At 43.7% G+C, this 12,513-nt stretch overlaps 1 protein-coding gene across 1 annotated transcript; it reads left to right on the plus strand.

The window, feature by feature from the left end:
• Nucleotides 1–450: 450 nt before the first annotated feature.
• On the plus strand, nt 451–10,645 carry pnkp (polynucleotide kinase 3'-phosphatase). The gene is made up of 17 exons (XM_079733627.1): nt 451–716; nt 805–851; nt 945–1,223; nt 1,381–1,680; nt 2,304–2,383; nt 2,484–2,541; nt 2,975–3,082; nt 3,187–3,258; nt 3,412–3,460; nt 3,554–3,624; nt 3,868–3,960; nt 4,098–4,194; nt 8,740–8,801; nt 9,362–9,471; nt 9,634–9,721; nt 9,850–9,917; nt 10,202–10,645. The coding sequence occupies exons 1-17, from the start codon at nt 596–598 to the stop codon at nt 10,320–10,322; spliced, it is 1,824 nt and encodes a 607-aa protein (XP_079589753.1). The 5' UTR covers nt 451–595; the 3' UTR covers nt 10,323–10,645.
• Nucleotides 10,646–12,513: the final 1,868 nt, after the last annotated feature.

The raw sequence follows: 12,513 nt of genomic DNA on the forward strand, positions 1-12,513 counted from the left end.
ACAACAATACTTTTGCGTCAGCTGAAAAACCATCGCGTCCTGCCTTGAATCCATAAAATCGCATTCCTTAGCGATTATTATTATTATTATACTTATTATTATTATTATTATTATTATTATTATTATTATTATTATTATTATATATTAATGTCAGCCCACCGAGTCGATACATAGCACAACATAAGTGAAGTAGGTTAATGTAAATGTCGAAAATGGTAAACGCACTGAGCTTGCTGTTTGTCTAACGTTAAACCCTTAAACGGAATAAATAACCCAAACAAACCAGTTTAACATAGATATATTTGGAAACCTGTTCTTTGCAAGAACTTAGACCAAATTATGATACAAAGCGGATTGGTAATGGTATTGACAACCCAATAGCGGAACCTAAAACCGTGGACCACATATCCTTCGTTTCTACACGGATCTATTTTCCGGACACACCCGCTGAACACAAGAAGCACTATCGGCCGAGGGATTATTAGTTGTCCGTGTTTCTAAACAACATGAAGCTAATGCGCCATTAAAATATCCTATATTCCTTCCATCAAACGTTGGTACTGCTTGCATTTACCCTGTTCTGTCCTTTCCCCCGATGTCCTGCACACTTGTAAGCGATTCGGGGGCTTCTGTCGCTCTGGCGGACGGACGAGCTGTGATGCTGGGTCGAGGTCCAGAGAGCGGTGTCACTGACAAAAAGTGTTCCAGGCACCAGGGTAAGAGTGAGTCTCTTGTGTGTTGCAAATAAATGCTTGTAATAAGACGTGTATGTAGTATGTTGATATTTTACCTTTTATTTTTTAGTTAAATTGGTGGCATGTTACGAGAGAAAAGATGTACTCGTCACCCAGGTTTGAGATACACGCCTCTAAATCAACGTCCAAATATGTGTGATTGTTTTCCATGCATATGTCTAAATACTAGAAAACCTTTTTATTTTGCAGCTGGGCCCTAACCCCTGTTTCCTGGACAGCGAGAAGCTGGTCAGAGGACAATCTGGAAAGCTCTGCCAGGGAGGCACCCTCTACTTGGTTAACCAGAGTCATCCATTTAAACTCCATTACAATTTAAGCTCCAATGGAAGCATCTCTAGCGGTGCACTGGGAAGTCTGAAAGCAAGCGATAAGACCAAAGGAGCAAGGAACGGAAAAGGGAAAGAGACGCCAACAAGCTTCGGACCCAAACGTAGTATCAAAGATTTCTTTGGCTCCTCTCCTGTGAAGGTACAATATTGCGTCATGTTTGGTCCAATATCCAAATTCAACATACACATATACAATTCAAAAATGAAATTGGACCACATGCAATAAAACATTATTTGAGAAGAGTGTCCTACATAGTATAATGTTTGTATGGTTCCATATGTTCTTCACACTTAAGAGGTCACTGAGCCCGGACGGGGCCTACAATGACACGAAGCGCCAGAGGAGAGATGAGGCAGATTCCGACACCTGGGGAACAACTGAGAGACAGAATGAGGAGGAGAGTGTGGCAGAGGAGAAATTGAGGCAGCTGCAGAAGATGGCAGAGAAAGCCACGGTGGGGAGCAGCACCAATGGCCCTCTGGCGGCATCTGCATCAGCACCTTCATTGTCTTCCTCGGTTTGTCCAAAGAGCCACTGGCAGCAGATTGGGAACCTGCTGCTCTTCACTGCTGCCGGGGTCAGGGGCAGCGAGAAGGTGAGGAGAAACCTTGTCTTAAAGGAGCATACTGATCATTAGATGATCAAACCACTCTCCTTGCTTCACTCAAACATCCGTTACCGATGTAGTTGATGAAAAAGAAGTTGAATTCCTTGTACTGATTTTGCATATGAGCATTACCCATGCTGACTGCCATGAATGTAAAAAATGCTAATATAGCACTTTGGTCTTTGTGATGAGACGTTTTATGAAGTATTTGAACGGCAATTCCCTGTTTTGTTATCCATAAACTCTGTACTGAGTAGTGACGTACATTGATTCCAAAGACAAAATTATGTATTGCCATTGTTTATATTTTTGGTGGGCGGTAGGAAGTAGTAAAACAAGGATGCCATTTTGAAAAATTATATTGGAAATGGATGTTTTGGTGCGGCCTGGAGTTGCGGCTGCGTTGGTTGATCACCCACAATGGTTTTGTCCTTTATGATGGACGGGTGCCATGTGACCCACTGCACTAGTTTCGTATATATTTAGTATATTTAGAGTATGACAGCAATGAATCTACATCGAAATGCCTGGAGGCCCATTCCAAAACAATGGGGTTGTCTTTCTACCTTCTGAATCTTGTTCAATGATTTGTCATATTTATCCTCTTCCAGATAGCTGGGTTTGATATAGATGGCTGTATCATCACTACCAAGTCTGGCAAAGTATTTCCTACGGCACCAGATGACTGGAGGTAAGAAATGCAATTCTTTCTAAGTGATGGGTTAATCTTTCTCTCGTCTATGTGGTTCACTTTACTGTTTTGTCTTCTTTTTTGTGTGTTTCATTGATAGGATTCTTTTCTCCGAGATTCAGCCCAGACTGGCTAGCTTGCTGCAAAAAGGACACAAGGTAAGGAGGAGTGACATTGCAGTAGAACTCGTTGCCCACTCTCCTCCTTTGTTACATGATTGTAAAGGCCCAGGTTCCCTTTTTGTTTAGCCCTGTGTCAACCATGTGGTCACCCTAGTCACCAAACAGCTGTGGGCCTCACATCAAAGAACTGTTAAAACGGTGAAACACCTTAACCGATTTGTACCGGCTGCTGTGCGGCGCAACATTGTATCTAGTAGATACAATGTTGCTCGCACAGCGCCTGCTGCGCGGTGCAACATTGTATCCAGTAGATACAATGTTGCTCCAGCCGGTACAAATGGGTTAAGACCGGATTGCGCATCAATGTGTGTTTACCATTAAAGGTAAACACGCACAGATGCGTGATCCGGTCTGAATGGGTTAGGCAGATTCCTTCCAATACAATCCTCCACCTCCACTTTGTTTACAGGTGGTTTTCTTCACAAACCAGATGGGGATCGCCAGAGGCAAACTGAAACCTAACGTCTTTAAGTCCAAAGTGGAGGACATCCTCAGTAGCCTTCAGCTGCCTGTACAGGTGGTTCATGTTGTTCTACATGGCCGTCAAGCATACTGACAGACTACTGTGCACAGCAGCCAAAGTGACGTCTGTGTTATGACTGACGTGTGCTGTGTGTCTAGGTGTTTGTTGCGACTGGTCCAGGAATCTTTCGTAAACCAGTAACTGGGATGTGGACGCACCTGTGTGAAAAGGTAAACTTTAGTGAAATATGACCGAAAGCACCTTAAAGAAAAGTAACGGTCTTGAAGATATTCGAGTCAAGAATCAAACCACGTTGTGTCTGTCTTCTGCAATTTTATCTTGCTTGGATCTTTCCAATCATGGGAATTTTTTTCTCCCTTTAGGCCAATAGTGGCGTGACTGTCGATCGATGTCAGAGTTTTTATGTCGGAGGTGAGTTTGCACAATGTCTCACTGTATCTGCATCGCTGCAGGCACACACGCAAACGGGCGCGTGATGCTCTGCTCTGTTGTCTATGATCCCAGATGCAGCGGGCCGCCCGGTGAACTGGGCTCCAGGCCAAAAGAAGAAGGACTTCTCCTGCAGCGATCGATTGGTGAGACCTGCATCTGTTTCCATCCTCCCACCCTCTCACCCTACCACTTGAATTAATCCTTGACACCATGAGGTGATCTAAGACCCAGGTGAATAATGGACTTGAATAGGGTGGAATGAGTCATCTTAAAGCATGAGCCCAACCTGGTTTTTTAACACAAAGCCTCAAGGATTCAATTAAACTATCACTTACCACTTGTCCTACCACCTCCACCCATTCCTGCTGTTCCTGTTGTTGCTTTAGTTTGCCCTAAACCTTGGACTCCAGTTCCACACGCCTGAAGAGTACTTCCTACGATGGAAGAGCGCCCCCTACAGCCTGCCTGAACTGGACCCTGTGAGTGATCTTTGCAGTGTACAGTGAATGGCAGTATTTGATCGACCAATCAGAATCCCTGTATTGGGTGGCATACCGATACATTTCTGCATTACCTGTGCTAAACCATGTGTGGGTGTCTCATCTCGAACCCCCAGAGGAAGTTGGACTCTAGGGGCCGGCTGTACGACCCCCCCAGCGCCTCCCTCACCACCGACCAGACGGAGGTCATTGTGGCTGTAGGCTTCCCTGGGTGTGAGTAACAGAATACTGAAACGATTGGCTGAGTGTTCAATGTGTTAATCACACTTTTTATGACATTTCCTAAACTGCCTAATTTAAAGCTAATGGTGTGTTCCTGAATCCTCGAACGCGAGACTTCCAAGTCGAAAGTCAAAGATCTCCCAGCTTTCTTGCGGCATTTCTCAAAGGCACACCCCCTTTTTGTCTTCATCTTTCGAAAATCGGAGAAAATTGACATTGATGACGCTTTCAACAAAATGGCTGCGCCCGTGAAGAGATTTTATATTTTTTTGTATTTGTACCACATAGGTCATTTTAATGTCGATTTTAAATGCTCTTACACGCTTGATTACATTGCTACTTTATTCCGGGTCTTATGCATGGTCTTGCTGTGCGTGCAATACAATGTAAAGTTGTGTTGTTTGTTTTCGGGCTGGGCCTCGTTTCCCGATAACGATGGCTCTTCGCTCGTACGATCATTCTCACGATTGATCTTGCGAACCATCGTGAATTGATTTGGAGCGTTTCCCGAAACTCCTCTTAACATGAACGCGCGTTCACTGCACTCACGACATTCGTAGGATTGTAACTGTCCACTGACACGGTGCTGAAACAGGCTATGTAGGAGGGGGAGACGCAGGAATGTCGCAGGAAAATGGGGTTAAAAAGGGTTAAAATATCTCCCCATCAAGGCCAACAGCAGAGTAGCCTACGAAAAGAATAGACTGCAATAATATGAATGCTAAAGATATTAAAACTAGTGCTGTCAAGCGATTCAAATATGTAATCGCGATTAATCGCATTAATGTCATAGTTAACTCGCGATTAATCACACATTTTTTCTATTCTAAGTATCTCTTGATTTCATGCTGCTAGCCTTTTAGTGAGATCAGACAGTGTTGAGAAAGACAATAATAAAATATATTTGGTAAGATGGATATAAGAAGAGAGACCCACAGTGAATTCAACCCCCACTCACTCTCTCACACACACACACACACACACACACACACACACACACACACACACACACACACACACGGTGGCGGAGTGGTATTCGGTGGAGTCGGGAGAATTCCCGGTGGGCCGTTAACGTTTCGGGGCTGTCAGGCTGATTACTGCTGGATAACAATATTGCGTTTATAAAAGTTCCTTGCTGCGCCGTCCGGCAGCCTGACCTGTGCGCCCGCATCATCACTCAACAGCCGCAACACTCACTAACTGTCAACGTCGCAACCAAGTCAATTTTGTCTAGAGGGGAGAAACTGAGAGGCCCCTCCCGAAGTGGTACAGCCCAGGTGGGCCTTGAACTGCGATTGGTCAGAAAGACGTAACAGCTAATGACAACATTGAACTCTCGTGCAGGCTTGAACAGAGTGACACACAAACACACACACACACACTTTTAAGGGGTTTTTCACCCGCTCCGTATCCTTGCTTGCCCCAACAAGTTTGTGCAGCTGTTGTTTTGCTTCCGGTGTAGCTAGATCCGTTGTCGTTTTTCTAACGTGCTGTCTAGTTGTTGCTAGACAGCAGGTGAAACAACTACATCGTTTACCAAGCCAAAAGAGCGTTAATCGCGCAATAAAAAAATGAACGCAGTCAAAATTGGTTTGCGTTAACGCTAAACTGACAGTCCTAATCCTGGACGCACTGTGCATACATTTTTTCACGGCATTTCCCCCCCTGAAATAATTCCATGTTACAAAAATCCCAAAATAGCTTGTGTGACAGCTACATTTATCTTAATGTGCTGATTTCTGAAACATACTTTGCGCAGCAAAGAAAGCCGACTTTTTCTGATTCTGCATAAAGTTTCATTGATTGGCGCGCACTCTCTAGTCTAGAATATTTGTAGACATTAGAAATGCAACGTTCCATTCATTCATTATCATTCAAACGCAGAGGCTAGGCATTGACACACGGCTATTGCTGACCCGATTAGGAGAGCTTGGTCTAGATCCTGCCCATATTGTTGGGCAGGATGAAGTAGGCTATAGGTCTTTTTACACTGCCAAGGCGGTTTGGTCGTAGCTTGACACGCCCGGCGATTTCACCTTCTTATCTCAAGTTTCCTATGTAAAACCGAGGGGGTCAAGACATGTCTAGACATGGTCCAATAAATAGTGAACTTCATCACAGCCAAACCAAAGCGCCTACAGTGCTTAATGCAAACAATCGCAACAAAAAACGCCTGCAGAAATTCGCTGACACCCGCTGGTCTCAGCATGATGCATGTCTACAGTAGCCTATGTCTTCTGTCATTGATCAATATGAGGACATTTTAACCACGATGGTTGAATTAAAATCAGAGGGAAACAGCAAGTGCAGCTTGAAAGCGACCTCCCACACAAGAGCAATGGAATCATTTGATTTTATTATAGGCCTTGTGATGTGGCGTTTGTTCGGTACATTTCGGCTGCGCATGTTTTTTTGGAATTAAATTAAATTGCTGCAATAAATTATGTTGTTGTTGACTTCTAACATGTCTCTATCTTTGCTGTTTTAATCTAACAGTAGTCTATGAGTAATATATCGGCGGTAACCACTGTTTTTGGTTGCGAAATTGCGCCAGCTGGGCATTCCGTGGTATTGGATGTGTTTTTAATAAAACGCATCCAATACTAGTGTTGACTCGTTCGCGAACGAATCAGTTCGAATGAACGAATCGTTAAGACGAACGAACTGAACTGGTTCCTCTCTCTCGTTCGCCTCGTTCGTCTCGTTCGTTCTCAGAGTCGACTCCTCCCAGACCCACTAGTCGCTGACTCGCTGACAGTTCGTTCACTCACTGTGTGAGTGGTGAGGAGGGACCGACTGAGAGACGTCACGACTCACGAGAGCCAGCCAATCGTATGCTGTTCTAGGACTGAGTCTAGGACGCTCTCGTTGAATTTTAGTCAATGAGAGACAGAAATCAACAGGTTTAATGGGGAAAAAACAAATGGGCTTAGTGAGCGAGCTATCTATTATTCACATTGGCCATCTGTTGCATGGACGTATTTAAAGGATGCATTGTACATATTTATAATTCGAAATTCGTCCCAGCCTTTATACCACATTTTTCACAACCTACCAGCTCTCGTTGTGAAGACTGTGTGACTACTCACCGCGCAATTCGTTTCAATGGAAATCGCGACAGTATACTTCCAACATAAAGTGTACATATTTATCATTTGAAATTCGTCCCAGCCTTTATAGCAGAAACTCTAGAGTCTATAGTGTAGCGACCCTGGGACATTTAAAGAGTTTGTGTGTTATGTGTTGCATTGTATTTCGTTGTCCGTTATGCCAGTTGTTCTCTGTGCATGCATTGGATGTTCTTCTTGTCAATCAGTGTGGGGGGCTACCGGATTCTACCGGAAACTCGACTGAACGAACGAACGAACTAACGAACGAGGGGCTGAGTCTGACTGACTCAGAGAACCGTGTATGATTCGATTACCGCTACCGGAAACTCGACTGAACGAACGAACGAACGATTCGCGAACGACTCCTCTTGGCGAACTGAATGACGCGAACTGGTTCGCGGAAACGAATCACTAAATCCAACCCTATCCAATACACGGAATGTCCGTTGGTGACGCCACTGGGGCTATAGTAGGCTAACGATGCTCTTAGCACCCTACGAGTACCCCCGGAGTCCTCGTTAGCTATGAGCGTTTTCACGACGTTCGTTACCAACGATACTTTCGGGAAACGGTGTGAAAACTGTACGATGCTTGTACGACGCACTTCACGATCCACTTAGGCTAACGATGCTTTCGGGAAACGGGGCCCTGGTTTGCTAAAGCGGCTACTGTAGCTAACAATAAACAACGACTAGCCAATTTCATGGCAAAATCACAAAGACGAACAGGAACGCTATGAATGCTCCCGAGACCGGACCTGACGTCAAACGTTCAACTCGGAAGGCTGGTGTCCGAGGATTCAGGAACACACCATAAAGCTAGGCTAGGCAACCATGGGGAAACCTGCTAGAGTAAGCTGGTTTGTTGATAGAATTCCACCAAAAGGATCCCTCCAAAGCCACTCCCCCAAAACCAAGGACTAGCTCGCAGGCTTTAGCAATAGGCTGGATTGGAGAATAGATTGGGGAAGGTTCTGCTCAATGGAATGGAAATAGTGCAAACAGGTAGGACTGCAGGTAGACAGCCAGTTACGCCATACAATAATTAAATTCAAGTCAAATTAAATAATTGGACAGGTTTATTGCAGGCCTTTGAAAGACACAGGGGCTGAATAGGAAAAAGTCAGCGATAGTTTCGACCACATTTTGTACGTATTGAAAGTCAGGGTAACCTGTATTATATGCAGTCTATGTGCGTTATTCCCACCCCAGAGCTCCACTGGCCACTCCGTTTATCACCTGCTTTTTAATATTTCCAAACAGTTGGATACATTTCTAAACATCTTTTCGACTCCATTGGGAAGCATTTGTAATTGTGAGACGTCTCAGGTCAATCTTCTTTTGGTTTGAATTCCTAACTTGTCTTCTCGTTATTTTCTCTTGACAATTTTTCCTTACCTGTTGGCTTTTTTCTGTTTTTATTGTAGCTGGGAAATCCACCTTCTTTCACACCCATGTTGTTCCAAAGGGCTATGTTTATGTTAACAGGGTGAGTGCTCCATCTACTGGTAGAAGTATTTACAATTCAGCATGTTGGATTAAAGGCCTCCACATTCGGCATGGTTTGTCAGTCACCTCATGAAACAATGTTATTGCAACCAATTAACACTAGAGGGGGGTATTTTTCAACCAACTTCACAACCAATATGCACAAAGTCTGTGGAAAATCTCCATGGACGTTATATTAATGAAGTGTAAGAAACTTTTAAAATTTAGAGCAACTACACAATCTCAATGTTTATTAGAAGCAACGCTAAGCTAGGTTAGCGGTGGCCAACATGAGTGCACGGTTTCAGAGCCATGTCACACACATGTCAAATGCAGCCCAACATCCACATAGATGTTGTGGATCATGGGTTGTTAAATTGAAAATTGGAGGTTGTGCGAGGTTCTGCTAAAAGATAGGACTGCTGGATCTGGATGATGATTAGGTCATTCCTAATATCCTGCTATGCGTTCGAGATCAGTCATATTAAGCAAGATGATAATATTAAGAATATTAAGAAAGATTATTCTGAGTTTGGATTTATGTGTGCGTGCTTGTGTCAGGACACACTGGGTTCGTGGCAGAGCTGTGTGACTGCATGTGAGCGGGCTCTGAGAGAGGGCCGAAGCGCTGCCGTTGACAACACCAACCCGGACCCAGAGTCGCGCAAAAGGTAATTTACGAGGTGTGTGTGTGTGTGTGTGTGTGTGTGTGTGTGTGTGTGTGTGTGTGTGTGTGTGTGTGTGTGTGTGTGTGTGTGTGTGTGTGTGTGTGTGTGTGTGTGTGTGTGTGTGTGTAATTCTTCATTTGATTCATGTTTTTCTTTTATTTCCAGATACATAGATGTGGCCAAAGCATTGGGTGTCCCATGCCGCTGTTTTCACTTCTCTGCATCACTGGAGCAGGCCAAGCACAATAACAGAGTATATACCTATCCCTATTGATCTTTATAGGGCCTTCCTAACTTAGTTCCCCTTCTTGATAGCTTTTGGTTGGTAAAACGTTCTGTGCGAAAGAACTGACCTTGTGTGCTCTACCTGTTGGTTTGCAGTTTCGTGAGATGGCCCCGTCAGATGTCAAACACGGCAAGGTCAACGACATGATCTTCCATAGCTACAAGTGAGTCTTGCTGTGCAGAGCTGCATGGTCTATGGCTACTCGCATGGGAAGTTGAGAAAGATCCACCATCTGCACCACCGTACTTCTGATTGAATTCATGCTTGTGTATTCTGTATGTGGATAAAAAACTGTGTCTTTTTCAAAGAACCTCCTGGTTGTATGACCTGGAAGAAGTTTGGTTTAGTTTGTTAGGGTTAATATTTTGGGCATTAGGATTATTTTATATGGGGCCTACATGTGATGATTTTTACCCTCCCCTCTAACTCTACTCGGCTGGTCGACAGGAAACACCACGTGGCTCCAGATCTCTCCGAGGGCTTTTCCGAGATCCTTCAGATCCACTTTGTCCCCGACTTCAAAGACAGCAAATCAGAAAGCCTGTTCAGACTGTTTTCTGAAGGCTGATTGGAAGGTTGGCCCTACATGAGCCCTGGATCTCTACGGCTGTTCTTCAACCGAGAGTGCTACACACGGTATCAACAAGCTGTAATGATGTTACTGTGCACTAAAAACCAATGCTTAATACAACTGGTATTTTAACCGTTTTTCCGTCGTTTGTTTTTTGGTTGTTCATTCATTTACATGCCTTCTTAAGAAGTTAACAAGAAAACGTCTATCGACCAGAACCTTTTATTAACCAGGACTTCAGTGTGTTGATGTGGACCAGAACTGTGTCCTGGGAAAAAGCGTTTGTATTATTTTTATGAAAATAAAGACCTCAGAACTTGGGCCATTTTAGATCATTTTTCAAGCTCAAGGATTTATTTAAGATTAGGGGACCAAGCACAAAGTGCGAGGCAACCCGTTGCATTTGTCTTTGTCTTTTTTACTCCACAAGAGTGACCTACACAGCAAAAACTGCTGTGTCGCATTTTATGAAACTTTCCACAGCTGTAGAGGCTGGCTAAATATTAACAAAGAAGATAAACTACACTGATCGGGCTAAAGATGGCGCTTTAGCCATAGTTCAAAAATGCTAACTTTGAACAGGCATATCTCCTTACCCCTTTGAGTTACAGTCATGAGACTTTGCCCATATTTGCATATCCTCATGGTAAACGATTCTGCATCAAGAACCTATGACCTCATCTGGATAGATTTCACACCATTTTGAATTTTGTGAAAAACACTAGATTCCCTAAGGTTCATAGGTTGTTTGACTTGGATCAAAATTCCTTCGGGAGATAGCATATATGGACCAATAGCTTCCATCTAACGAGAAGGGAAGTTTGAACACAAAGTGTTCAAGCACCTGGGAAGACATCAAGATGTCTTATAGGACTCCTAAGATCTTGAGTCCAATACAAAAGTTGTTCGGGATAGAATTGTGAACAAGATGACATCAGCATATTTTGAGTTAGGCATCAAAATGGGTGTGGCCTGGGACTAAAATAACCACAGTTCCTACCAAGACGGATTGTGTGTTGTGTGACCTAAGAATGCAACGCTGAGGCTCAGGAATGGGGGAGTAAAACTTGGGCGTAGATATGAGACTTTCAGAGAGACGAGTTGGTTGGATTATCTAGGGAGGTCCAGGGCTGGAAGGCAGCTGGCTACGATTGGCAGCTCAAATAGGAGGTCACCACATATGTATTTTGAAGACATGCTTTGTTCATGGTACAACATCAGTCAAGCAGTTATTTGAGTTGATAAGATTGTTTCACCTGACCATTCTTATTTAGCATTTTGTTATGCATTAAAGCATGCAGTCATCCAACTATTTAGTTAATCATCTAGACATGCACACATCCAAAAGAGAGGTCGGGTTACTTTCATCTGGTGGACAAACAATACAACTTACAATTATAATTCAGCTGGAGCACCGCCAACCTTTCAACTCTTCTTAATTACTGTGGTAGAAAATAATGAAGGTTTAAAAAGGATATTTGCCAAATGTTAGGATATATTAGTGGAAAGGAATGTACCAGCGGAGGGGGGGGGGACAAACTCCAGACCTTGTTCCATTGTTATTCAACACCTCAGAGAGTTTAGGGTTGACCGGTAAACACTCACACAAGACATCCCTCTGTAGTCAATGACATCAGTCTATTTCTCAGTTCACTTACATAATAAGTAAAAGTAAGGTTAACTTTAAGTATAAATTATATTAGAATATAAGGTAAATATATGTACTGTTACGGCCACTGTTTGTTTGTTGCTGCCTTCTTGTTTCCCCTGTTATGTGTAGGTGCGAGTCATTAACAATTCATCATCATCTCGCCTCTACCAACCAGCTTCCACCAATCACCTCATCAGTTTCCAGCCAGGGGAGGCCTGCCACACACATAAAGCCAGTTTAACTTGTCTCACTCTCGCTCCTTTTTGTCCCGTTTGTGGTTCGTGGACTGGTTATGCTGTGGCATGGTTAGAGCATTTGCTTATATACATATCTAAGAGATATACATATATTGTCCCCTAGTTTTCCTTTCTCCCCCTGCTTGCACCAATTGTGACCCCCCCTTTGTTAGTTCCCCCATGTTTTTTTTTTCCTTGTGGTTACCTTGCGGCCTCGGGACAGGTAAGACAGAGGCCTCTATACATTTACACGTAGTGCTCTTCTTTGTTTAGTAACACTAGGCTAGGAGTGTTGCTATCC

The sequence above is a fragment of the Pollachius pollachius genome, assembly GCF_949987615.1.
Source record: "Pollachius pollachius genome assembly, chromosome: 3".
Taxonomy (NCBI): Eukaryota; Metazoa; Chordata; class Actinopteri; order Gadiformes; family Gadidae; genus Pollachius; species Pollachius pollachius.